The 26,094-nt window shown below is 49.0% G+C and overlaps 8 protein-coding genes across 8 annotated transcripts; 4 read left to right on the top strand and 4 right to left on the bottom strand.

Moving 5' to 3' along the window:
* Window positions 1-1,518: 1,518 nt before the first annotated feature.
* On the top strand, window positions 1,519-2,504 carry CDV56_106896 (uncharacterized protein; the record flags this gene model as incomplete). Its single annotated transcript, XM_026760515.1, has 2 exons — window positions 1,519-1,662; window positions 1,722-2,504. 2 exons carry the CDS (start codon window positions 1,519-1,521, stop codon window positions 2,502-2,504), a joined length of 927 nt encoding a protein of 308 aa, XP_026612765.1.
* Window positions 2,505-2,905: 401 nt separating this feature from the next.
* On the bottom strand, window positions 2,906-3,639 carry CDV56_106837 (uncharacterized protein; the record flags this gene model as incomplete). Its single annotated transcript, XM_026760456.1, has 2 exons — window positions 2,906-3,391; window positions 3,460-3,639. 2 exons carry the CDS (start codon window positions 3,637-3,639, stop codon window positions 2,906-2,908), a joined length of 666 nt encoding a protein of 221 aa, XP_026612764.1.
* Window positions 3,640-6,312: 2,673 nt separating this feature from the next.
* Window positions 6,313-8,476, bottom strand: CDV56_106566 (flavin-containing monooxygenase; the record flags this gene model as incomplete). The annotated part of the gene is made up of 5 exons (XM_026760185.1): window positions 6,313-6,463; window positions 6,524-7,210; window positions 7,263-8,029; window positions 8,085-8,118; window positions 8,178-8,476. 5 exons carry the CDS (start codon window positions 8,474-8,476, stop codon window positions 6,313-6,315), a joined length of 1,938 nt encoding a protein of 645 aa, XP_026612763.1.
* Window positions 8,477-9,100: 624 nt separating this feature from the next.
* Window positions 9,101-16,253, top strand: CDV56_106067 (uncharacterized protein; the record flags this gene model as incomplete). The annotated part of the gene is made up of 10 exons (XM_026759686.1): window positions 9,101-9,381; window positions 9,440-10,507; window positions 10,570-10,977; window positions 11,026-11,273; window positions 11,331-11,528; window positions 11,582-11,797; window positions 12,126-12,246; window positions 12,483-13,556; window positions 13,661-14,648; window positions 14,709-16,253. The coding sequence occupies 10 exons, from the start codon at window positions 9,101-9,103 to the stop codon at window positions 16,251-16,253; spliced, it is 6,147 nt and encodes a 2,048-aa protein (XP_026612762.1).
* Window positions 16,254-16,945: 692 nt separating this feature from the next.
* CDV56_105910 (uncharacterized protein) lies at window positions 16,946-18,598 on the bottom strand (the record flags this gene model as incomplete). Its single annotated transcript, XM_026759529.1, has 4 exons — window positions 16,946-17,089; window positions 17,156-17,314; window positions 17,376-18,218; window positions 18,275-18,598. 4 exons carry the CDS (start codon window positions 18,596-18,598, stop codon window positions 16,946-16,948), a joined length of 1,470 nt encoding a protein of 489 aa, XP_026612761.1.
* An 870-nt stretch (window positions 18,599-19,468) lies between these two features.
* CDV56_105727 (uncharacterized protein) lies at window positions 19,469-21,158 on the top strand (the record flags this gene model as incomplete). The annotated part of the gene is made up of 10 exons (XM_026759346.1): window positions 19,469-19,620; window positions 19,708-19,793; window positions 19,879-19,979; window positions 20,072-20,093; window positions 20,144-20,219; window positions 20,287-20,424; window positions 20,502-20,552; window positions 20,610-20,679; window positions 20,738-20,918; window positions 20,974-21,158. 10 exons carry the CDS (start codon window positions 19,469-19,471, stop codon window positions 21,156-21,158), a joined length of 1,062 nt encoding a protein of 353 aa, XP_026612760.1.
* A 567-nt stretch (window positions 21,159-21,725) lies between these two features.
* Window positions 21,726-22,898, bottom strand: CDV56_105593 (alpha/beta hydrolase; the record flags this gene model as incomplete). Its single annotated transcript, XM_026759212.1, has 4 exons — window positions 21,726-22,202; window positions 22,275-22,458; window positions 22,527-22,720; window positions 22,779-22,898. 4 exons carry the CDS (start codon window positions 22,896-22,898, stop codon window positions 21,726-21,728), a joined length of 975 nt encoding a protein of 324 aa, XP_026612759.1.
* A 1,173-nt stretch (window positions 22,899-24,071) lies between these two features.
* CDV56_105370 (uncharacterized protein) lies at window positions 24,072-25,813 on the top strand (the record flags this gene model as incomplete). Its single annotated transcript, XM_026758989.1, has 3 exons — window positions 24,072-25,555; window positions 25,613-25,745; window positions 25,796-25,813. 3 exons carry the CDS (start codon window positions 24,072-24,074, stop codon window positions 25,811-25,813), a joined length of 1,635 nt encoding a protein of 544 aa, XP_026612758.1.
* Between the last annotated feature and the right edge of the window lie 281 nt (window positions 25,814-26,094).

Here is a 26,094-nt window from a genome sequence, read left to right as displayed (position 1 = left end):
CTTTTTGGATATCAAAGCCCTAAATATGGCAGAAAACTCGTGATGCCAAAAATGGCTAGACATCACATAGAATGCTGCTTCATTGCGTCTGATTCCTTTCTGCATACGGCATGAGACAGGAACAAACAAAACTTGTCAGAACCTTACATTCATAGTTGGTGTGAGTATTTTCAGAAGCCGATAATCATGGGCGTGAAAATAAGTGTGGTCAATCGAGGCAGAACGCACTTCGTCAGCTCCGGTTTATGAAGCATCATGTTATGATGGCGGCTTCTAATCGCCGTGCGAGGCTGCAGTTTGGCATGACCAAGTCAGTTGCTACCTGAATGGCGGGCTTGATCTATCATGAAGATTTATTATCAATGCTCAGTAGGTGGGACAGGGAGGCGCTTCATCACTCACAGATCTGCAGCCTGGATGAGATTCCTAACACCAGGCAAGATACCTCAATTGGATTCGGGGGGAGCAGCGGATATTCTACTATGCGACAATCCGGATTACGAATACTAAGCGATGAAAGCCCTTATATTTGCCATAGCCTAGGGAATATAGATCACCTAGATAGTTACTCTTTAAGAAGGATCAAGCTCTGATAGAGTTTTAGAGTTATATATAAATAACTAGTAATTTCTGAATATTATACTGTATTAAACTTTCTAATAATAGGCATAGTATAATATATTATATGTCAAGAATAAGGTGATAAAACTGCAGTTTCACTATTAAGTATCTGTGCGCGGGTTGGTCTGGAGCTGCTGTCGGTAAGTAGTCCAAGGATCTGCTTCCTAAGGTATGAAAGTACCAATGTATGAACAAATGGTCTATATATGCTGATGTTAACTATTGATTCCATAATGTATGATCAATGGATGCTGACAATCCTATACTTTTAGTTCAAAAGAACTATAATCAAGCGGTACATAGGCCTAATACTCAATGAAGCATGTCACAGGCTTGATTTGCATAAAGGAAAAAAACATCATGGCAAGCCAGGCGATATTAAGAGAAAGAAAAATAGTAAATGGATGTCGCTATTATGGATCCAAGCCGAGGAGGAAGCTCTGGAGCACCCTCTTTCAGGACCCCTCAGCACAGTCTCTTTAATTACTAGAGGATGCAACCAAGGGCTGCCTAAAAGAAACTTGAAACCGGTGAATCAACAACCTGAACGGTTTACTTGGCTGACTGGCCGGACTTGGTATAGTAAGGTATCTTGGACTGCAAGGTTGTGTCTATTCCTTTGTCCAAGTCAAGGTCCCGAGGATTCTCCCCCGCCAAGTCAGCAAGGAACCCGGACTTCTGCAGTGAACTTTCCATGTCACCCGGGGTCTATCTTTGATTGTCGACTTTTATGTTCTGTCATTCTGGTCCGGTTTCTTGGGCCATTCTGTTCTGACCCGGGATTTAAGAACAGGTCGAGGCGCCTCCTTGGATGTTATGAGATCTCCCTCTGCTCTAGAAAGCCGTCTCTATTTGTAAACTGATAAGAGCATTTGATCTATTTCCAAACACCCCACCATGTCCAAATTCAAGTATACAGAGCATGTCCCGTTCCGCGAGTTGATCGTTGGAGTGGAAAAGGTTCTTCGCGTGGCTGGAATCCCGAGTGTCCTCTGGGACACCTGCTTGTTGAGCACGTATGGTGTTCCTGTCCATATGGAGGTGAGTTCAGGGAATAAATTCCTCGCCTGTTTAGATGTGTTGACAACTAACCGCAACAGTATGTCGATTTCGTAGTTCCTGATCATCAGATAGACGCGGCCATCCAGGCCCTGAGGGACGTGGGCTTCTCCGATGGCCAAGACTTCCCCTTTAGGTGCAAATGGCAGGAGAAGAAGAAAGAGGAAATGACGAGATCAGTTCCTTGGCCCGCTCACTGGTTCCACTTGCACTCGCTCCCCTGGACACCGGACCAGGAGTTCCCTGAAGACACCTACAACCGCATGCAGCAGGGCAGCATGCATAGAGACCTCTGCCTGCATCGAAAGTCCGAGGCCCTCTGGGCACTGCCGGATTTGAGCCTCGAGGACCCGGCGCCGGACGACCCCAACTACATGCTGGCAACCGACCCCCGGCTTCCCGAGGATCGTCCCGGTTTCGGCCGTGGTCGCTTTACGGTGCCAGGCTGTCGACTCCAGATCCCGACTCCCACCCGCTACACGGAGTCTTTGTTTCTCATCGTTGCGCGTGAATGGGAAATGCTGGACAGGGGCGAGTTTTGGGTGGTCTACTTGTACTATATGAGTGAGTATGTGTACAAAGTGTCAATGGGTGAGGATTTTATCAGCCCTGCTACGCTGGATCCGTCGCTCGGAAAGATCTGGAAAGCATATTTGGATGACAACCTCCCTGTGAAGGAATACAATCGCAAGTACATTGTTCCCCTGCGGGAGGATTTGATCAGCAAGGGTGCGCTTCCGGAGACCGCGTTTCCGTGGGCAATGAGGCATGAAGAAGTGCGTCCCTGGATTCTAAGAATGAGGGCTGCTGGACGCTTCGGATAAACAGGGGTGTCCGTCTGGAGGACGCCGTTTCTAGTGGCAAAGGCAAAGGAGCTCGCGTACCTCTGGCTGCTGGGAAGGAGGAATGCGAAATGGGCACAGCTCCTGCCTATTGTTTTATTATTTCTCCTGTCAGTTTGAATCTCTACTTGTTGCGTTGTGTACCTTGGCTTCGTCTCCTTCACATGGCTTGTTGAGTCTTCCTATGTTTGCAGTACCTAGTCATTCGTTTATGATGTCTGTTAAATTTTTCGAATGAGCTTCCAATAAAATTTGATCTCGATACAAAACGTTCAACGTAGAATGTTGGTAAACCCCAGAACACCCGGCAAAGCTCCAGCATCACATCACCCATCAGGAGCAAGAGAAAGAAGGCATCTCCATGCCCGTGTCCATCCATCAAGTCACAGACGAAGAGCTGCTATCCAGTCATTCCTTGTCTCATCAAAGAAGCAGACAACGTCTTCCAGCCCATCCTGGATAGCGTCACGCTGCCATGGCTCCCAAGTAACGACCTCGGGAAGCACGGCGGCCAGCTCCCAGGCATCCTGAGCATCGACCCGGTTTTTCCTTTGAGTGGAACGCGTCCCGCAGCAGTAGACTTTCAACGCGATCATATCCTGCACCGAGAGGAAAGGCGGATGCTCCGCTTGGATGTCCCCGATCCGTGTTGCGTCTGCGGGGAGAACCTCACGGGGAGGGTCAGGGATTTTGCGATGATGGTAAGGCAGTGCAGTCTGGTGGGAAATTAGATCCACTTGGACCAAGTCGGTACCGGAACAGTAGTATAGAACATCAGCACGGAGTCGAAAATGATCTGGGTCTGCATTGGCAAGCGCTACCCTGATGTCATCGGTTGGGTAGTCGAACTCGATCATGAGGTCCAGATCCTGCCAAATGCATGTTAGAGAGATACAAGTGTCGTAAAGCAGAACAAGCAAAAATGGTAAAGGAAAACCTGAGTCTCCCGACGCTCGTCACCTAGGTAGTGCTGAACACAAAACCCCCCAATGACAGCAAGCTTCCGGTCTTCTAGCCTCCTGGTTTCCAGCCTTCGGTCATCCAAAGTTAGAGGACCCTGCAATATGCGAATCACACAGGAAAGAGCCTGACGGAATAGGTTACGAGGATTGGCCATGAACAGGGAAGGTGTATTATGACTTGAGAGATGAGGGGGCGGACAAGGGAGTGTGAAATAGTGATCGCAGTGGATATTCAGTAGTGCGCCAGCAGTTGATCAAACACTAGATGGTAATCTAATGATCTGTAGAATCACGTATAAAAATACTGGAAAGCTTAGCCATTTTATATCACTAGCTATACAGCTCTGATTCTGCAGATCAAAGTAGCTTCTCTTATATTAAGACACAAGTGTTATGCTGAGACTGACACCAATAAAGAGTAACACCAGTATTCCTTTCATCACAAAGTGAGAAGAAACATGGTTTAAATTGAAGTGTGGCCTCTATTATCTTCCTGTGTCTTATTTCTTTGGTACTTTGAGTGAGACCTTAGCTGGTGTTAAGAACTAAACTCTTGTTGCAGCCAAGGCATTGATAACAATGTATTCTGACACCAGCCCTAACACACCTGTCAGTCTTAAGTACTGTTACAATTTCTTTGTTTAAACTGCTATATACCCCGCAGATATTACATCTTTCTTGTATAGTAGTTTCTTTATTTTAAAACTTTGACTAAAAAACACCATATAGCTGGCTAAGAGAACCTGGACTCAAACAGTTTTATCTTCTTCCTCGACAAGCTCTATCAACATAGCTCTACCAATACATTTCCTTCTCAGCAGTCATCAATTATGTGATGACCCTGCGCGCAGCACCGCGCTTGACTCTGTAGTCTCTGATGTAGTCTCCCTTTGCACCTAGTTAGCTGCATTAGGAAAGGAAGGGCTCAGGGCTCAGGGCTAGGGTTAGTGGAGGTCTCATACCACCCACCACCACCTTCGGTCCTCTCACCTTCTCCCTTCCCTCTCCACCTTTGTTCTTCTCATGATAGGACTCAAACAAGAAATGATTACGTTCGTCTTTTCTGCCTGATCTGCCGGTCATCACAAATTATGGCTCTAGGTTTTCATAGGTAATAAGTCCGGAGTCTCTGCGGCTGCTGGAGCCTGACTGCCTGTTATTATCCTGAAGCTATTCCCACTGTCTGCCTGTTGTCTCTTTTTACATATATTGACGCATGTAAGCGAGCGACGCACCTCTGTATGCCACATAAAACAGCACTTTCTGTGATAGCCCTCTCAGAGGTTGCTTACATTCTGCTGTACCAGACTGTTGACTGCCATCTTGAAGTAATTCTATATTAAGAGATTCTGTTAGGGATTTTCTGTTTACTTTATATAACTAACAGCATCATAATATCTTATAATTAAGCTATATATAGATTCCCTCTCTTTCCTTCCCTCTTTCTTTTTCTTCTTCTTCTTTCTTAAGCTTAGTATTCGCATCTAATACTACTATGTGTTTCTTACAAATGAGCTGTGTGTGATATAATACTAAGCTTTACTTTATTTCTCTTTTCTTCCCTGCTACTAGATTGCAGAGATCTTCACCACACTCATTAAATGCGTTGTGGTCCTCTCTCTGTTCTCTGGAAGCAAGCATTTTTCCGTGTGCCAACGACGCCTAAATAGTTGGATTGAATGAACTGTGCGAACCAACGAGGGAATCAAGATAAATGAAAAGACCAAGAATAAATTACTGATGAATGATTGAATGGATGACAAAAGGGCTAAACCAGCTGAGATTCTCCCATCTGAGGGCAGCCACGCCCGTGGATTCACTAGACAACTAACCCTTCTCATGAACCAAGTTGAGAGTGATGGGATGGATGAAGACACTAGTGGCAAGGCGGAATCCATCTCCTATAAAGAATTTACTGAGCATTGGAAGACTGATCCAACCTGCTGTTAGGAGGCGATCACCCAGATCTACAGAAATCTTAAGAACCAGTCAGACTAGTGAGGTGAGGATCTCACTCTGATGAACAAATGAGTCATTGAACTGAATGAAGAAGCTAATACCCTGAAGGACTAAAGGAAGCAGCAATTCTTAAGCATAACTGTCTGACTGTGGCACTGAATGCTGCTAACTAGGAATGAGATAATGCTCTTAGGTAGTTGGACTAAGCACGGCATAAATGAGATGAATTTGCCCTACAGATTGCCTGTGGCTTTGGAAGTATTAGCTTCCAGACTTGTCCAGCTGGAATTAGCAGTAAGTCAATCAAGATCCCTGACCCTCCACTCCTAGGAAACAGCAAAGACCCTTGATTTAAAGACTGGTTTCTGGTGATCGAACAGAAGTTGCAAGCTAATGCTGATTATTATAATACTCTAACCCTCTGAATTGCCTATGTTGCAAGCTGAACTAAAGGAAACGCCCGCAAGCATATTGCTCCTTGTCTCAGAGATGATACCCTGAACCCCTACAAGGACACCACTGATATGCTTGTTTATCTAGAGAATGTCTTTGCTGACCCCAACCGCAAGTGAGTGGCTAAGCAGAAGTATAACACCCTGTATATGAGGCCTAGCTAATAGATACTTATATTAGTGGTTTACTATATATCCAAGGTTATTCTTATATTAGCAATGCTTATAGAGGGGTTTTACTGTAGTTTTAAAATATAGCCTTGACACTCTGTTTACTAAAGAAAAACAACTGAAACAACACAAGAAAGACAGATTTCGCGATGTTCATGAACCTTAGGGGGACAATGCTCACAAAAACAAATATTAAACATTGTAACAACAACTGATGTTCCCAGAGCATCAACTCAAGACAAGTAATCAAGTACTGCGATTTCCATTCACAGCCAAGTGGCTCTCCAAGATACCGTCCCCATTCACAGTTGAGTGGTTCTCCAAATTTCCATTTGCTCGAAATTCGTTAGTACAGGGAACGATCTGCTTGCCAGCTTCATCCATTTCGATGAACCAACTAATTTGAAGCGTCCATTAGCATTGTCCCAAGTTGCGATGATCTTCTGGCCAGACTCACAAATCATTTTCCGTGCCTTCCTCTTCCTTCACTGTGAAGCCGTTGCCCATAAAAGCAAACATAAGATCAGGATCCGGGCACAGATTGGTCCATTCAAAGTCCTCATACCGCGGGTTGGTGAGGAGGTGATAGAGCTGGTGCCTTGATCCAGGATGCAATGACCGAAGCTCGCCAGTCTTGGTGCCGTTCTTGTAAGTGCTAGAGCAGGATGAAGCCCAGGCGGTCCGTGACAAGAAAGCCAAGGCGTGGTTTTGATAGGCCCGCACAGCACGGCTCTTCGGGCAGAAAGAGGAAATGTTTTCGGTCTGCATTTTCTTGGCGAATTTGCAGATGTATCGAACCACAAATTCGATGGACGTGGGGATACTTCCGTGCGCGAGAGGGCTGGCTGGTCCCAGAATAGTGAAATAGTTCGGCATGTCAGCTGCAGCAAGAGAAAGGTAGGATTCTGGCTTATTCTTCCAGGCGGCCTGGAGATCGACATTGTCCCTGCCGATAATGGGGAAGCGGGGAGCAATCGAAAGCTCAAACCCTGTTGCGCAGATAATGGTTTCACTGTCATGGTGGTAGCCATTGTCCGTCCGGATCCCAGTCTGAGTAAATTCGGCGATGCTTCCGAAGACGATTTCAACCTTGTCCGACATCAAAGCTTCCAGGAAGCCGATTCCGGGGGTGGGACGGCGACACCTATTAAAATAATTAGCTCCCGTCCTCTTTCCACACATAGTATACCACTCACCCAACAGCGTAATCAGGCGTCAACAACTCCAGAAGCTCGGGCTTGGCAGCAAGTGCTTCTCGCAGGTTATCCAGACACGCCTGGCGGGCCTGCTTTTGCGCAGTCGAATTGTCCATGTACATGAAGAACCGCTCCGTCAAGTTCTTCTCAATAGCCTTGCGGTATGCCAGATATTCCTCAGGGTTTTCAGACCAGGTTCGTTTTTGCTCCTCGCTGTATTTTAGGGTTGTGCCCTTCGGACCAGCGAATTTCTCGGCCATCCGAGGTGTTACCCAGGTGGGGTTTCGGATGTGGTAGTAGATCTTCTTGACGTGAGGCAAAACCGCCGGCAGAACCTGAACACCGCTACTGCCATTGCCGATGATCGAGACGACCTTTCCTTCGATGCCTTTGTCTGCATCAGTAGGCCAGTAGGCCGTGTGCAACATCCGGCCCTGGAAGCCTTCGCGGCCCGGGATCTTGGGCCACTTCCAGTTGTTGAAAAACCCGCCGGCGTTCACGAAGATGTCGCATTCTTCCACCCACGACTCTCCGACTTGGCCTTCCGTAACTCCCTGGCTGGAAATCACCAGGTCTCTTCCGTCAGTCCTGACGACCTCCACCTGCCAGACCTGCCGGTCCTCATTCCACTTAGCACCGACAACCTTATGTGAAAGCTTGATGTATTGGCCAAGATTGTGCTGGTCGACAACATTCTTGAAATAGTCTCGAATTTCCGACTGGGGAGCGAAAAATGCGCTCCAGGTTGGGTTTGGCGCCCATGAGAACTTCGCACTGTCAGCAATGCCTCCCCTCCCACAGTGTCCCCTCTGATTCACAAACCTGGTAGATATGAGCTGGCACATCACACGCACATCTATAAGCTTGGTTAGAATATTTTCGCAACGCTTGCGCAAACGGGTTCATAAAACTCACCCTGGGTACCGGTTTTCCCACCATGTGCCTCCGACGCCAGCGTCTTTCTCAAAGACTGTCAAAGACGCTCCAGGAACCTGTCCGGCATGGATAGCTCTCGCCAGTGCAATGCCGCCAAATCCAGCACCCGCTGCGATAATCCGGAGCGGCCTGGGAGTCAACATGGGCACTCGGGACAGCGCATATGCCAACTCATCTCGCTCCCGATAAGCCACAGTAGCACCACTTGGTTCTGGCGGACCAGGCCTAAGGCCTTTGAAATACTCGGTAGCCTTTTGATGAGCTGAGAGGTGTGACATCTTGAAAGTAATCAAATCTGGGGACTCTGAAACGAAGGTTGAGAGCTGTCTAGGATCTCTATATAAGTAACAGCATGAAGGGTGCTGATGCGGGACCACGGCAAAAGGCTTCCCCGCACATTACAGTAAATGATACAGGGACACTAATCGCGTTGTACGCCAGTGATTTCTTGCATCTGCTTCACAGAGTGGGTTTTGGCGAGGGTGTTCGGGTACGCCCTGAGGGCGGGGAAATAACAAATACTTTCCGAGACTTCCAGGTCATTTTGGGGTTTCGGGGTTTCGGGACCGATTCGTAAGGGTCCTTGCACACAATGTGGCTTTGAGAACAACCGAGCCTTGTTTCTCCTCGGCAGCAGGATGCAGTCATCCGTTGGTGACCGAATATCGGTGTACGCATCTCAGGGGCAACTTGCTCAGAGAATTAGGTAGTTCGTTAACTACCCAATTGGGCATTGGATGACGAAAGGCCCTCGAACCAGGCACGTGACCAAACCAAGTGCGGGGCCCCGCATGGGATTTCCCCCAGTGCAGTTTCGCCGCAGTTTCGGACGGACTTTTCTCTGGCATATCATGCACGGAACAGAACATCATCTCTCTATATTCCCTTAATTAGTGCCCGATATGACATCTAATGCCCTTTCTGGTATCCCCGTCGGTCGCTTCTCATCATCCCTTGAGATGACTTCGCTGACCAAGCAAAAGGAAGAGGAACTGGCCGTGCTAAGAACACAGCAGCCTCGCAAAAAACGGAACAAGGTAGCCCTTGCCTGTGAAGAGTGTCGTGAGCGTAAAGTCCGCTGCGATGGCGTCCAACCTGTCTGCGGGACCTGCAGTCGACGGTACCACGGTCAGAAACTGTGTAACTATGGGAATGATATACCCAAGGCAGCTGTTGACAGGCAGTAAGCTGCCCACCATACCTGGTCGGCTGTACATGCTTACTGATGGACCGAGTGACAGCTACATTCGAACTTTGCATGATCGTATTCGTCACCTGGAAAATATTTGTCAAGTTCGAAGATCCCACATGACAAGCCAGCAGGAACTGGAACCGTCTGGGTCCGATCAGAGAGCATATTTCCCTAGGTGGGATGCAGAGAGCCGACATACCACTGATGACCCGATGCAGGTGTCGGTGCCTTCAGTCCAAGAGGGTAGAGCGGCGCCAGAGGTGGTAGCAGAGGCGGCTGCTGGTCCACAGGCAAATCCAGACTTCTTGACGACAAAACGTGCTGCTGAGACACAGGATGGCCATGAGAATCCCGTCAATGCCATGGGCACTGGATACATTGGCTATCGCCGCGTTGTGACCGACAACGAAGGATACTTTGGAAAGTCGTCCGCAGCCTCTTTTTTCAATCAGGTGCGGGAAGTGTTTTACCGTTGTACGGGTAAAAACCCAGGCCAATTTTGCCCAAGATCCCTTCGCAGTCAACCAAGAAAGGAGGGGCCATCGGTTTGCCTCGCCTTTGATGCAGAGAGCGCAGGGGATTATTCTCTACCACCTCGGGCAATTGCGGACAAGCTTCTCGATCTCTATCACCGACGTGTCTACGGCCTTTATCCATTTATACACTGGGAAACCCTGATGAATGGTTATAAACGGCTATGGACTGCTGAACCAGCGCCTTACGACGATTCACATGCGATCGGGCTAGGAGCACCGGACTGTCCTCAGCCGGTATTCTACTCAGCCTTGAACATGATGTTCGCTCTTGGACTGCAGTTTTCTGACGATCCATTCGAACAGCGGGAGGCCATGTCGAAGTTATTCTTCCGCCGCTCCAACCGCCTATGCCACATTGATATCCTTGACCGTGGGAGCCTGGCCATTGTACAGACCTTATTAATCATGGCACAATACCTGCAAAGTACTAATTTGCCCAATCGATGTTGGAACGTCGTTGGTCTAGCTTGTCGGATAGCCCAGGGCCTTGGGATGCATCTTCCAGAGGGGGATGAAATGCGATCCGAGCTTGTCCTCGAGATCAGGAGGCGGACATGGCATGAATGCGTATTGTTGGATACGTGGGTTATCCCTCTAACAGTTCAAGGAGAAAGAATAACTGACGAAAGAATTTTATGACTAGAGTGCTAAGCACCACGCTCGGCCGGCCCGCTACGATATCATACCAATATACAGTTCCCCTGCCCCGTCCAATTGATGATGAGTGCCTCACTCAGCGAGGTGCTGATGCTGCCCAACTGAGCAGAGGTTTCGCCAAGTCGTCCTTCTTTATCCAGGCGCTGAAGTTGAATGCAATTCTGAGCGATGTCTTGTCCAAGGCTTATAACCCGATTGACACAGCGCAAGAAAGGACGGATGATCTGGACGAGCGGGCATGGAGCCAACTAACCCAAACCATCATCGACATTGACGTGAAGCTCGCTAAATTTGAACGGGAACTTCCAGCACCATTTCGCTGGTCCGAAGTGCCTCCGGGTGCATTAGAGCCAGAGAATCTGGTCCAGCTTCAACGGAATGTTCTGGGAGAACGGTTCGTCTATCTGCCCGTCGGTGTTAATGCCTGAACTAACAAGCGTAGCTTTTTCCTTATACGTGTTCTTCTCTATCGGCCGGTTCTAATCCGTCTCTGTGACATCGAACTCGCCAGTATTGGGTCCAGCAGAACTCCGACCCGTGGTATGGAACCCGGTCTGGACTTCATCTCGAGATTTAAGCGGCAGTGCTCGGCGGCCTGTATCGAGTCTGCACGAAGTTTAATTTGCCTAGTCAACGTGACTGCAAGTGCTCTGAGCACCGGCGCCGGAGCATGGTGGTACAACCTCTACTGTACAGTTTCCCCCTCTTGTACTTGCTGGATCTAGCCTGACTTGTTATATTATTCAGACACATTCACCTCCGCCATGGTTCTGGTTTTGTGTGACCTTTGTCCGTCTATTCGGGATATGCTTGATAGGGAGGGCTTGGATCGAGCGTGGCAGCAGTGCCAGGATATTTTGGCTCTAATGAAACGCAGCACCACTGCTCTTGAATCCTTCAAAGTTCTGCAGAAAATGCGGACTTCAATTCGAGCAGACCAGTCAGGTTCGTATCGATGTCGAATTGAACTTGGCATTGAATTAACACTGAGAATGCAGGGATGAATGCTGCAGATATCAACAGAAGCAGTGCGCCCGGGCCAATTGGCCGTGGCAACCAGGAATCTGTGAATCTGAATACCAGCTCTATGTCTTGCGAACCGACTGCGGACTTAAATGATGGCGTTGATCTAGGATTTGAGGAGGCTGGGTGGACGAACATGCTATGGGAGGATTTTTGGACTTTTGCGAGTGGCCAGCCGCTGACTTGGGACGGTGAGTGACTTCATCAGTCCCAGGTATGATTCGAAGCTTGCATCCCGTACATTTCACGTATGACCCTTATGTGCCTACAAATTTCTCAGGAATGACATTGTCATTCCGACATGATGTTTCAAGAAAGTAATATGCATCCTATACTTATATGTAGTATACGTGTGCGTAGAATAAGACAATATAGCAACTGGGGCATTCGATTTTATTTGATGGAGACCAGTCAGACCATGTCATCGTTTGTGAGAGCGTGTATGTGTGTGTGTGTTATTAGGGGGCCTGAGGCCGCCCGACTGTCTAATGGTAGCCGACTAAGCACGGTTGTCCCCAGCACGTGACCCAGGACGGACTAGTGCTCCAACATTGTTGAATTTTGGACCGGGGCCCTCCAACAACAACCTGACAAGTTTTGGCCCCGGTCTCGGACTATACCCCATGTATACACTCCAACTGTATGTATGATTCGTAACACAGCGGTCTCAGGTAAGCCATGTGCCCATCGGGTCTTGGTTCGGGAAATGAATGCGGGGATCCCGTTATGCGGGGAACATCCGAGCCTCGGGGACAAGAAAATAGGGCTGACGAAGCTGATCACTGGGCGATGCTACCCCATACTTTTCAGCCATTGAATTGGTCGCGAATAAATAGCATGGGGATAGGAAAGACAAGATACGCAACCGACTTCAAGGGCGAACGTCGTTCGTCGATCCTCAACTATCGCGACATTCAACAACGGTCGGCCACACAACCAAACGATGGGACAGCGGCAAGAAGACAATGGTTCCCAGCCTCAGCTGAATGGACTTCAGAGCAATGGGCACCCATCCCAAGAGTCTTGCTGGACCATCGATGAACTCCTACGAACCAAAGCCGCCGGTGACCCAGACCAGCAGGTCGTGTTCTACCCAAAAGCCGGGATTGACTACATTGGGTACACTGCATCCCAACTTGATACGTTCGCTTTTCGAGCGGCCACAGAATACCTGCCTGAGATCAAAGCTAGACAGTCCTCCAACGAAGCGCCGACTGTGGTAGCATTGCTAGGAGTGTCGAACTTGGATTACATTGTCACACTATTGGCTATAAGTAAGCTGGGCCATACGATCTTACTGCTCTCGCCACGCTTGACAAAAGAGGCATATACTCGACTCCTGCAAGACACCGGCGCAAAATTCGTGGTCTGCCAACCAGAACATCGCGAAAAAGTTGAAGACATTCCAGGGACCACAATCATACCAATCTCCACCCAAGATGGTTATGGCAACCCGACACCCACACAGGAGAGTACGAACCTGACACCAGGCCTCGACTTGACCGTGGAAAGTACAAACCCGATATGGATCTTTCATTCGAGCGGCTCTACCGGCCTCCCGAAACCAGTCCCTTTGACGCAGCGGGGAGCGTTGGCAAATTACCAGCGGAATATCGAGAAGCTGACCCTGCGGTGTTTCTCGACTTTGCCGCTATTTCATACCCATGGAATGGGAAGTCTTTTCCGTGCCATTATCACCGGCCGGCCGGTTTATTTCTACAACGTTTCGCTGCCTTTGACAAAGGACTATCTGATCGAATCCCTGGAGAGACACCACTTCGAACTCTTCTCGGTTGTCCCATACGCTCTTAAGCTTCTCTCAGAGCCTTCCAAGGGAATCGAGCTTTTGAAAAAGCTGCAGTTGGTTACTTTTGGAGGATCGCCGTGTCCCGACTCTCTGGGAAATATGTTGGCTGAGGCTGGGGTCCACTTGGTCAGCGTCTATGGGATGTAGGTGTACCCCTTGCCCTATGCAGACCGGAAAACCGTATCAATGCATATTACTGCGTCCTCGTCAGGGGTTTCAAATACATCAGCTGACAACTTAACAACAGGAGCGAAACGGGGCCTTTGATGATGTCTACTCGACCTCGAAGCGACAAAACCTGGAACTACCTGCGTCCGACGGCCGAAGCGAAACCATATCTTACTTTTGAGCCCCGAGAGAAAGGTACTTATGAGTTGGTTTGCCTACCTGGATTACCATCGAAGTCCATGTCCAATCGCGATGATGGCTCGTATGCGACTAAGGACCTCTTTGTCAAGCATCCCTCCCTAGAGGCATGGAAGTATTGCGGCCGCAATGACGATATTGTGGTCCTAGAGAACGGAGAAAAAGTCAACCCAGTCGATATCGAAGGGGCGGTGACGCGACACGAGCTAGTCAATGCTGCAGTCGTCTTCGGAACTGGCAAGCCGTACCCAGGCATGCTAGTGATTCCTTCGTCCGCGGCCGGCGACATTGCAGCGAAAAACCTCCTCGACCTTGTCTGGCCCACGATTGAAGCTGCCCAGGTTATGACTCCTGACTATGCAAAAATGAGTCGGGACATGGTGATTATTCTTCCTCCCAATACTCCCTATCCCAAGACCGACAAGGACTCGGTGATTAGGAAAAGGTTCTACGTGCGGTTCAGCAAAGAGATCGATGACTACTATTCCACCGAGACAGCCGGAACGGTGGTTTCTTTGAACAAGGATGAAATCCTCTCCTTGGTTCGTACTGGAGCCGAAGCAATCCTCAGCCCCCGCCAGGTTTCCGATGATGCCGACTTTTTTGCACTGGGCATGAACTCACTTCAGGCCGCTCAACTGCGAAACTTCATACTGAAGAAGGTTGGAGGACCGGCTTTGGGTCTCAATGTTGTCTTTGAGCATCCGTCGGTTCGCTCTTTGGCAGAATACATGAGCTCGGACTCTCAGGACCCTCAGAGTGCATCCCTGCCGGACAACAACAAAATCAACCAGATGATCGAAAAATACAGTCAATTTGCACAACACCAGCCGCGTCCTAGAACTTCTGAGTCCCAGGGCCAGTATGCTGTAAGAATCCCCCTAAAACTGCTAATATGAGTCTTCCCTTGCTAAAGTCGTTCCTTGCAGGTTTTGACCGGGAGTACCGGGTCCTTAGGAGCACATCTCCTGAGAACCCTGATCTTGGACCCCCAGGTGCGAATGGGATATTGTTTGGTTAGGGCCGCTTCTGTCACAGACGCTCGCCACCGTGTGTTCCGCTCCCTGCATACCCGAAAGCTCTATTTCAATATTCCCAGTGCAGTTCGAAAGAAGATTGTCTGTGTCCCCACAGATTTCTCCAGTCCCTCACTTGGGCTTTCTCCCGAGCTATATGACCGAATTGTTCGCCAATTGACCGTTGTCTACCACTGTGCATGGGCTGTAAACTTCAACTTGCGGCTCGAGAGTCTCGAACGAGACTGCATTGCCGGAGTGAAAAATCTCATTGACCTCTGCCTCAGCGCCCATGGGCCCCACCCCGCCACGTTTAGTTTCCTATCGTCGATAGGAACCGTTCTCCGGGCCAAGGATAAGACTGTGCCAGAATCGTTGCCCACAAGTCCGTCCAATTCACAGCCAACTGGCTATGCACTGTCCAAGTTTGTGGCTGAGCATGTATGTATGAACGCTGCTGCCCGGGTGGGGATCCCCGTCTATATCAACCGAATTGGGCAAATTGTGGGGGACACGGTGTATGGCATCTGGAACAGTTCAGAAGCAATTCCCCTTCTGATGCAGTCCGCGACTACCATTCATTCGCTGCCAAGCTTCGACGAAATGGTGCGCTGGCTGCCTGTCGATGTGGTTGCTAAGATCGTGATGGAAATCACCACGTCTGGCGCTGCCTCAGGCGTGTTCAACATTGTCAATCCTCATGGAGTCAGTTGGACCCATGACATCGTCCCATATCTCCGCCAGGCGGGCCTGGACTTCGAGTTGGTTGACCCACCTACATGGCTGAAACGCCTACAAGAAGCCAGCAACCCAGAGAAAAACCCTCCGGTCAAGCTCTTCGAATATTTCAAGCGTCAATTCAGCAATGTGGAACCCCGACGTGCTGTTGTGTTTGAGACAGAGAAATCTCTCCGGTGGTCTAGGACGTTCGCGGCTACCCAAGCACCTGATCAGGTCCTGGTGGCGAAGATGGTTCAACAATTTATTGTCACAGCGTGGACTTCGTCCAAAGCGAAGGCACCCTGTCGATCTGTTGTAGCCTTCAGTGGTTCCGTTCCAAGTTCGCTTGGTGGGGCCGAACTGGACGCTCTGGAATTGGTGGTCACATTGATTTCCATGCAACTGGGTATTCCGGTCCTGGATTCGAAATCGGCAGGCTTCGGTCCAGAAATAAATGGGACTGGTCACTTGGACTTGCACGGCGATAAAGGTCCCGAGCACGGCCCAATCCTCACCATCGTGGACAGGGATCATATCCGAGACCTATCGTCTGGCCGGACGAGATTTTTAGTCCTACCAAATCCGACCGAGTCAAGCTCAGCAACTGAGGGCAACATGGGTGACGAAACAATCGACATAATACCTCTGACAGCGACAAAGAGCTCAAAGGACTTGGTTGAGGAAGCTACATTTTGGATACGAGACTTTTTGGAACAGGGAAAGAGTGCAGCCGTCTGAGAGTGTGACATGGGTGTCTACAGATTGTGAGAATGATAGCAATCAATGTCTCTGTTTAGATATAGCTCCAATTCCATGTAATGGAAACCAATGATCCTTGAGACTGTTGAAGTCCAAATACGCTGGCAGAAGATGGCCGGTCTGAAAGACTCCAGAAAATGTTGGATTGAGGGAGTGCTCATAATACGCATGACACCCTCATTCGCCGGACCATACAATATTGGCAGAAATGGAACTGGGGGAGCAAGACAACGAACCGAGAGAGCGTGGGAGGGTTATCTGGAACAAAAAAGCCAATGAGGGCGTTAATTGGTGCTATCTCAATCGTCCTGAGGAAGGAAAACCTATCAAGCGGTGGGTCGCTGGACACAAGGCATCAAATAGTCATATCACTATACAGCGCTCTGTTCATACATCGGTCTTCCTTCGGTAGTATCGGCCATTTCATCTTATGACCTTGGCGGTTGAGAATCCTACTCTTGAAAGTTACGAGTACCATATCAACATGTCATCCGCATCTCTGCCGCAGGCGAACGCAAGAAACACACTGTTCTGATTCAGGCTGAACCCAGGGTCCCCCTAGCACGAACTCGCTACAGACCTTGAAAATAAATGCTGGATCTGACAGGCTTCAGAATATTAGATCATCCTTCAGTATTGCCTAGCGGCGTGGCGTGAGAGAGGTCAACGATTTAGTCCCCTCGTGATCTTTCGCCACGAATGTGAATGACTACAATAGGAGCCACGGCAACGACAACGAGAAGGCCAACTAGCAAGCCAGAGCCACCAATTAAGCCTAAACTTTCATAGATGGGAGGAAAGTAGAAAGGACCAATCTAGTTTGAGTCAGTCTGCCTTGTCCTGATGGGCATGCCACAATTGCAGGGAGAAGGGTGCCTTACAAAAGCCCAGGTCTGTCGAATAATATTCACGAAAATACCGATGTGAGCTGACAGATCTTCATGGGAATCGACCGCGTAGGTGATCAATGTCGTTCCGACGATCTGAGATCCGAAGTTAGAGATCGCCGCACCAACCAGTGGTGTGATATTCCATTCGTGCTATAAACATCTAGTCAACACGGGCACAATTCGTCGATAGACGAGTTAGTTGCAGTCTTACCTCCATCTTATCTAGCTGAACGCCCCAGACCATAATCCCCGCTATGGAGGTGATAAACCCGATATAGGCGATCCACAGCCGATGTTCCGGACAGTGGCGACCCGTCTTTTTCGTGTACTTGGTCAAAAACATGTCGGAAATCGGGCCACTGACTTGTTCTCCTAGGCCCGCGCCGACCAGGACTGATAAATATTGCAAACCCACTTGCTGGGTATTGAAATGCAACTTCTCCTCGAAGAGTTGCGGTAGCTCGACCGTGATCGCGGTGTTGGCATAGGTAAAAAAGAAACCATACGAGACCGCTGGCAGAAGGACCAGAGGACGAGCGAAAAGGTTAAACGGCCGGAGGAATTTGGAAATCGTGAGGGCATTCCGGGAGGAGACAGCGGATGGGTGTTGAGCTGCAATCGCCGGGTCCAGTTCGTCCCTGCCGTCATAGAGAGTTTCGGCCCTGAGGGCCAAATAGGCCAGAAATTGGACAGCATTCGCGCCGGCCAGAATCCAGAACAGCAACGGGAGTCCAGCATGTTCAACCACAAACCCGAACACAATGGGACCGAGCGGGATCCCGAGCGTGATCATAAGAGTCCACCACCCCATCTTCTGCGCCCGCTCATGGGTAAAGAAGAGCTCCGTCACGACAGCGCTTCCAAACCCCAGTGGAGGGCAAGCAAAGATGGAAAACAAGACACGTGTGGCCATTTGTGCGCCATACGATTCGCAAAAGCCGCCAGCTATATTGAACACACACATCATGAATGTGGACAGCAGATAGATGGGCTGGCGGCCAAATCGCTCGGCCAGGGGATTCCACAAGAGAGGAAAGATGCCGAGGAAGAGAATCTATGATGTCTGTCAGATCATCTTTGGCTCAATTGCCACCCGCGAGAGCTTTATACCTGCACGGAAGTCAAGTAAGATGCCTTCTCGATCGACACGCCGTACTCTTCGGCGATCACAGCAAAGGCTGAAATAAGAGATGCAGCGGCAAAGGTGTTCATGAAAGCGTGCACCACGACCAAGAACATTTGGGCCAATTTCTTCCATCGTGGCCAGTTGAGCGGATCATTGGGTGACATGGAAGGAATTGGCTCCAAGTTTAGGGTGCCATGTCTCTCGAGGAGAAACTGTTGATGAGCTTGACTGAGCATGCTTGGAGAGACTTCCTCCACATGAGAAAACTGAATATTCTCTTTATTCGTACCAGTATCCATTGCAGACATTGTGATATATTATGAGAAGAGAATTTAGAGGTGATCTGATGTAAAAGACTTTGGCCCCGTATTTTTATAGTGTACATGGAAAGTTTGCCAAGTGCCAAGGAACTTGGTGAATGGGAAGGGTCCTTTACCCTCCCGAAACCCCGCGTACCTGGTAAATAATGGAGTCAATACACATAGCTCCTGGATTGGCGTGAATCTGCAGTGGGGAACGTGACATAGCGTAGTAGGCTCATAGCAATTCCAGCTCCTGTTCAAATGAAATAATTGTGACGGGCGTCCGTCTTGTAAATCCAGGTTAACCTGCATCTGAATCCATCCAATGTGGCCCTCTCTCAGTCACTAATTGTTAATCAATTTTTAACCAAATGATCATATGTCCGAGGATCCTGCTCCCCGCAATGCGCCCAGACCTTGGGGACTCTGACGTGGATGTCGGGTTTCTTTATCACCCAAATTACGAGAAGAGACCAATTGCCTGGGATCTATCTACATGTATTATAGAATTGTTATCAGCCGGGCGATGACCGAAACACCTGAAACCATTAATTGAAACACCCCCGGTATTTTACCCCGCAAATCCACCGTGGGTGTCGATAAACTGTGCCGGGTTTCCGGGTTCCCATGTGGGGCCCTGCAAGTACGGTAAATTGACCCGCAATGAATTGCAAGACATAACTCCAGCCTTTAGCTGTGGACGCGCTTGTACTTGTGTCAATAATTGCGGGTTATCTCGGCATTCACTTGAGTTGACTGCATCGTCAGTGCGGCATCAGCTGCGTCTCCAACTTTTCCCCGAATTGCGTCAACACTATAAAAAAGGTTCCCACTGCTCCGCGAACTACGCTCTTGATAGAAGACGCAAGTTTCAGGATGACGTCCGCAGATACCGTTCCTTGTACCCAAGTTGCTGCTTTTGTTGACAACCCCGGCCCCAATGCACATTTCGTCATCCGTGACGGGGTGGCCGTTCCGGAAGTGGAGGCGGATCAAGTCATGGTGAAGCTCGACGTGGCAGGGCTGTGGTATGTCTAGTCTTTCCAGATCACCCTCTAAAGCAGAGAATACTGGGAATGAGTGAAAGCCTTGTGGGTAAAGCTGACTTTCTCAAGCCATTCCGATCTCAACCGGCTCTACGGGCATACGCCATTGATTGAGGAAATTCTGGGGCATGAAGGGGTTGGTTACGTCGTCAAAGGTATGATTATTGGCCATTCTGCGAGTACCCTGGTCGCGTGAAATGCATGTTTGCTGGGCAGGGTAAACGCTGAGAACACTTCCAGTTGGATCGGATGTTCCTGGGGACCTGTTGAATCAGCGAGTCGGGCTGGGGTGGCTCAGCGAAGCATGTCAGAACTGCGAAATATGCGATGTGGACTACACAGTGTGTCCAAAACAGAAAAATTTAGGACGTGTAGGTGGCTTTTAGCGTGATAGCGTCTCTCAGGACACTACTGACGTTGAGAAACCCTCCAGAATATTTCGGGATGCTTTCAGCGTAAGGCTGTTGTACAAACCCGTTTCTTCCTGCCCTGACTCTGGTTGTAGAATATGTTGCCGCCAATGCGGCCTTTGTCCATCGCCTGCCGGATGAACTTGACGACACCGTTGCTGCTCCATTGCTGTGTGGTAAGATGAAGCACCCCATGCCATACCCACCAATTTACGGCAAGCTCAGCTTGTACGACTAGATCATCTCTCAAGACTGACATGGTATCCTCGCCACGGTTTACAGCAGGGATCACAATGTTCTCGGCTGTCCGTAAAGCCAACTTGAAGCCAGGTGAATGGCTTTTGCTCCCTGGTGCTGGTGGCGGACTGGGACATTTGTTCGTGATTTGCTCTCTTGCTTACACCGTACCACACCGTCGTTCTCCAGCTGTATACTAACAATTATTTCTGACAGAGGGGTCCAGATCGCCAAGACCCAAGGATATCGTGTGATTGCGGTCGATACGTAAGGCACATCCTTCTTCCCTTTAGGTGAGCTTACATTAGAGTTGACCCGCTGCAGCGGCGAGGATAAGAGAGCGGCCTGCATGCGTTTTGGAGCAACCCACTTCTTGGATTTCAAGACCGATAATGTAAGCTCTTTCTCCCTTTACACAGTGGTCACACTAGAGAGCTCACTGTCTGTCACAGGTCACCGCAGAGGCGCACAGATTGACCAATAACCTAGGAGCCAACGCCGTGATCTGCACAGCTGGCTCTCTCTGGGCTTACAAGCAAGCCACTGAGTGTGTCCGCAATGCAGGCACTATTGTCTGCGTCGGGATCAATCCTAGCGATTTACCCATCTCGCCGTTTGAGTTGGTCCGCAGAGGTAAGAAGCACTCCTGCTATTGGGAGAGATTTGGTGTAACCCTTTTTGATGGCAGGTCTCCGGTTGATTGGAAGCTCCGTGGGGTCCCGGGCGCAGATGCAGGATTTATTCAAGTTGGCTGTGGAAGGAAACGTCTGTCCCCTGGTGGAGGAGATCTCTTTTGACCAGATTGATGCAGCGGCAAGGAGAATCAATGATGGCCAGGTTACTGGCAGGATTGTCATGCGCCTCCCGAACTGAATGTGATATCAGGTCGGGTTTAGTGGGCAAGCTGGACATGTTTGACTGTGACATTCCTGAATTATTCCGCACGCATGAAAGTCTCTCGTAGGATATTTTATGAAGAAAGAGGAAAGCGGACTCAACACGCAGGCCAGCCCGAACGCGCCAGGGCTGGTGATGCGGGCTCATACCGCGCTCGTAATCGACCAAAATAAGCAACGCCCCGGCAGCTGAGGTTGAAAGGTCGCTGGCTCTCGAGCAGCAAATTGAAAAACTCGAGGAGGTAGTTAGCAAAAAGAATCCTTAATCGTACACCACTTTAAGGAACGAGTCAGGGGCTAGAAGAAATACATAGCTTTGGAGACTGCAATGTTGTAGCAATTACGCGGATATATATAGAGAATAGGATTTTTGGAAGTTTTTGTGAAAAATAGAAAGTTCTTTCATCTTCGTTTGTTCGCTCTATGCTTTTGAAGTTACTTTGCTTCGTACCTTGACTCAGCAAATAGAGACATTTTACTGAGACAACATTTGTGGATTTATTTCTTTCAGTGTGGTCAGGGGTTTGACAAGAAAAGCTTGGAATCAAAGCACCTCGATCAGGAATTCAGCGACATGACTCCATCCTTCCCTTGCTACCTCAACTTCTAATGGTAGAGCCATAAACCTATGAAAACCGCCCGGAACAAGCTTCAATATCCCACTGCCACCAGCCTGCAGCCATTTAACGCACATCATGATGCTATCATCCACAAGGGTCTCGACCGTACCTGACAAAAATAGGGCTGGTGGCAAGCGGCCCCGAAATTCTTCCAGGTTGACATAGAAAGGAGCTACGTCAGGGCGTTGGAGGTCCATGGTGCTGCGGCCGGGCAAGTAATAGGAGGTGTAACGCTCTCTGGTTTGGGCATCGACCATGTGTGGTTGCTGCACATGTTGCACAGCGGGAAGTCCTGAGGGAGCGAAGTCTCCAAAGAACAGGACGAGAGCCTTCAGGTAGAAATCGCGGAATTTGCGGAGAAGGTGGAATGTGGTTTGTAGAGTGAGTCCACCTCCCACAGACTGTTACCACGCAAGAGAAAGGTTAGGTGATTGGATCTAATGCGAGGGAGTTATTGGCACAGGATGACATACATCACCTGCGATAACGAAGAATGGAGCACCAAACTGTTGTTGAGCGTGTCTGACTAGATACACGGCAACATCGCAGCAGTCTTCTAATGCAGCTGGGAAGACATGCTCCGGTGCTCGCCTGTAGCCAACTGAGATAATAGTATAGTCTGTCAATTGAACATAGCGCTGTAGAGTTGGATCTGAGCTATTTGTTGGAGATCATTTTCAGTTTATTAACGTTAATTAAATCTTGAGCCAAATTAATCTACTCACGTCTTTTCGGTATTTAAAGAATACCCACCACCATGGATATGGAGCAGAACACCCTTAGCTGGACTCTTGGTATTCCGAAACGCACGACAGGGGATTTGTCGTTCCAGGTCGCGGGATGGTATTAAGATGTCTTCTCCACCTGGCAAATTGACAGCAGCTTTCTCGGACGCCTCGCGGAACGCGGGAATAGTTTCCTGACGTGACTTTCTGTCAGTATAAGACCCTGATATTAAATAAGACGTCATCACAGACCTTGGACAATGCCGGCTTCCCCTTGCTTGATTCATGAAGTTGGTGCAGATACTCCAGTCTAGAGCCGGAAATAGCATTTGGCGCAAATTTAGACGCATCGAGGCAGACATCGGACTTCATGATTCTAGTATTGCAATTCCAGTGGCTGTTTTGCACATCAGGCTGGTGCGGGCTGGGGCAGTATTAGAGGTCCTTAAGTCTCATCTGTTCTTGAAGGATGCTAGAGCCGTTATTTCCGCTATACAGCGGCCTCATATCCGGTAATTTTACACCAGGAAAACATTTGAGCAGTTTGTCGGGCTTGTCCATTGGTCTCGGAATGTTAGACCGAGATGGAGGATTTCAAGCCCCGAAACATACAGCTTGTAGGACCTCCCGGGGAACATAGGTATACCCAACAGTTTGGTGGATACGCGCGGTCGGCGTCGGGTGTGTTTCGGTATAGAATCTGGTTCGCATAAGCCTCAATCATCTTTGGTGTAGTGGAACTGTCATATTTATCAAGCCCCTAGATCCAGCGAATCACGGCAGCTTCTTAGGAGTTTTCGAGGACTTTGTGTGATGCTGTACGAGCGGTTCGCTGTAAGTCGATGCCGGGAGACGCCATCCTCGCGCGCTAACGCAGAGATATTAGGTTTTTCGACCCGTTGACTGCTGCTCAGGCACCACGAAGCCGGTATTCAGGCGTTTTGGGTGATTCAGACATATTGGGGGCTGTTGGTAAAGGAAAGGCTCAAAAATTGAGCGTTACTGTGAGATGGATGGACGTATAGGTGAGACCCACCTACAGCAAAGAGCAGTTTAGGTGGGGATGACCACGGCTACATAGATAAGCCGTTCTCTCTTAAAGTTGGTTATGTATTTGACTGACTTAGTTAAGCCAGTTAATTAACTAGTTATTTAACTAAATTATTGTGTGACTTTCAGGTAGTTAGTAATATGATCTTGTATCACGTCCTCACAGCACCGTCCCCCTCAATGCTGTCTACTTTTCTTTTAGCTTACTGCTTTCGTATCAAATGCACTCTCTATGAAGATGAGGTGTATGACATTAATGTATGGATGTTTCAGGACACAATGGCTATCGCGCTCATGTTGATGTGCCAGGGAAAACTGCAAACTGATCGGCAAATAATATTGTACATGCGCCCAGCTTCTGCACTGCACTATTTACCCCGCATTTAAAACAACTCTTTAGGTCAGTTGCTCTTAGTATTTATAAATGAGTTGCGTTGAATGATTTTAATATTGTTTTGTTGCCCTCTGATTTCTATCCTTCCATCAAGATTCACCATGGTCTTCCCTCGATCTAAAAGGCGAAGATTGCCCTCTCGACAAGCTTGTATGAATTGTCGCACAAGAAAACATCGCTGCGATGGTGTGCGACCTCAATGTGGAGATTGTCGAAGCCGGGAGACCTTTTGCCAGTATTCGGATGAAGCAAACGATCTAGACAGTCGAGTTGAAATATATCGCCGGTCTGGGGAATCTGCAGGTTCCATCAATCACCACCGGGAAACCTCGAAGACTTCGTCGGGCGCGGATGAATATCCTCGTACCTTACCTCCACCAGCGTCCTCCACTTATAACACCTGCACCCTGCCGCCAAGTGAAGATCCGAATGTGTCAGGCTTGGCTGCAACCACCCTAGCGCCAACAGCTCCATTAAAAGAGAATGCTGAGCTCCGAGGTTTTTTTGGAGAATCGTCGACAATCGCGTTTGTCTCAAACATACTAGGCAGTCCCCAACACAGCCCTGGTGTTCACCTGCCGAAGAGCGACCTAAAACATGGAATTTCTGCCTTGCAGATGTCATCCACATGCGAAATTTATAATAAGGCCCACTTGGACAAAAGTTCACTTACTTTCCACATCCCTGACCGGCACATCGCGGACGGAATGGTGGACGCTTATTTTGAACGTTTCCATCCCCTCTACCCTTTCCTTCACGAAGGAACTTTCAGAGCCGAGTACGAAAGGATGTGGAGTTCGGCATCGGATAGCCCTTTGCGATGCTCGTGGTACGCTCTTTTAAATATTGTGTTTGCGCATGGCTGCGAATTCTGCGATCTCGTTCCCAAGCACAGGCTCCCGGGTATCGTTCGCCCTTTCGTCGACCGGTCCCGGGAAACCACTTTGTCCCACATCTATCAGCAAAGTAATTTGGAGTTTGTTCAAGTCCTGCTTTTACTTTCCCATTATCTTCAGGGTACGTTGGAACTCAATGAATGCTGGAACCTGGTTGGCTTGATGATTCGGACTGCCGTTAGCATTGGCCTCCAGTTGAATGCCGACGGTCTAGAACTCACGGCATTGGAAAAGGAGGTTCGAAAAAGAGTCTGGTGGGGGTGCTTCATCATTGACCAGACTCTTAGCATGAAGCTTGGCCGCCCAAGGGCACTCCAGCTGGCGGATGCGGAGGATGTTCCCTGTCCTTCGCTAATCGATGATCAATACATTCACGACAGATCATCCGTCGCTCGACAGCCTGCGGGCTGTCCTTCGACAATCGCGTTCTTTCGACATACTATCGAGCTATCAAAGATCATAGAGAGAGTTCTCTATCATTTGTACACAGCAAAGAGTGTGAGAGCGAGATCTGCTGCGGATCCTTACGAATCACCAATCCCAGAACAGCACCTCATCCTCAGTACGGTCGTCCGTCTTGACGGGGAACTCCAAGCTTGGTGGACTGATGTACCTGTGCACCTCTTAGAAGACACAGATGCGATGGAGGGACGGGTCTTTCGACGTCAACAGGCTGTCATGAGGATTAGGTAGGCTGAGATTACGTTTAGGAAGGGAACGTTTCTATGGAGCCTAACATGTTTTAGATACCTTCAAATCCGACTACTTATTCACCGACCTCTGCTTCTCCTTTTCACCCGGCAAGATATTGGGGATGCCTTTCTACGAGAAGCTACGATAGCTGGTTCGAAAGCTTGCATCGATGCGGCGTGTCAGACTGTGGGCTTAATATACGCTCAATATGATAATCAGCTACTCCACTCTCTCAGATACAACCTCCATTGTAAGTTTTGATGAGATCTTCTCTGCTTTGGGATTGCAAAACTAACAGAGCTGCATTAGATGTTTTTACGTCGATGGGGGTATTACTTCACGTACAGAACATGGACAGACTAAGGTGCGTACTGGCGAATGGTGATGCGGACACCAAAAGAATTGAATACAGTTCAGAGCAAGGCATGGAGTTCCTCAAATCTGCGAGTCGAACGAGCAACTTGGCGTCTAAATACGTATCAATTCTTGGACGCACAGCAGCCGAGACAAGACAGACAGTAAATCCAGCGGATGA

Source organism: Aspergillus thermomutatus (assembly GCF_002237265.1).
Source record: "Aspergillus thermomutatus strain HMR AF 39 chromosome Unknown NODE_157, whole genome shotgun sequence".
Lineage (NCBI taxonomy): Eukaryota > Fungi > Ascomycota > Eurotiomycetes > Eurotiales > Aspergillaceae > Aspergillus > Aspergillus thermomutatus.
This window is presented reverse-complemented; position numbering and strand designations above follow the sequence as displayed.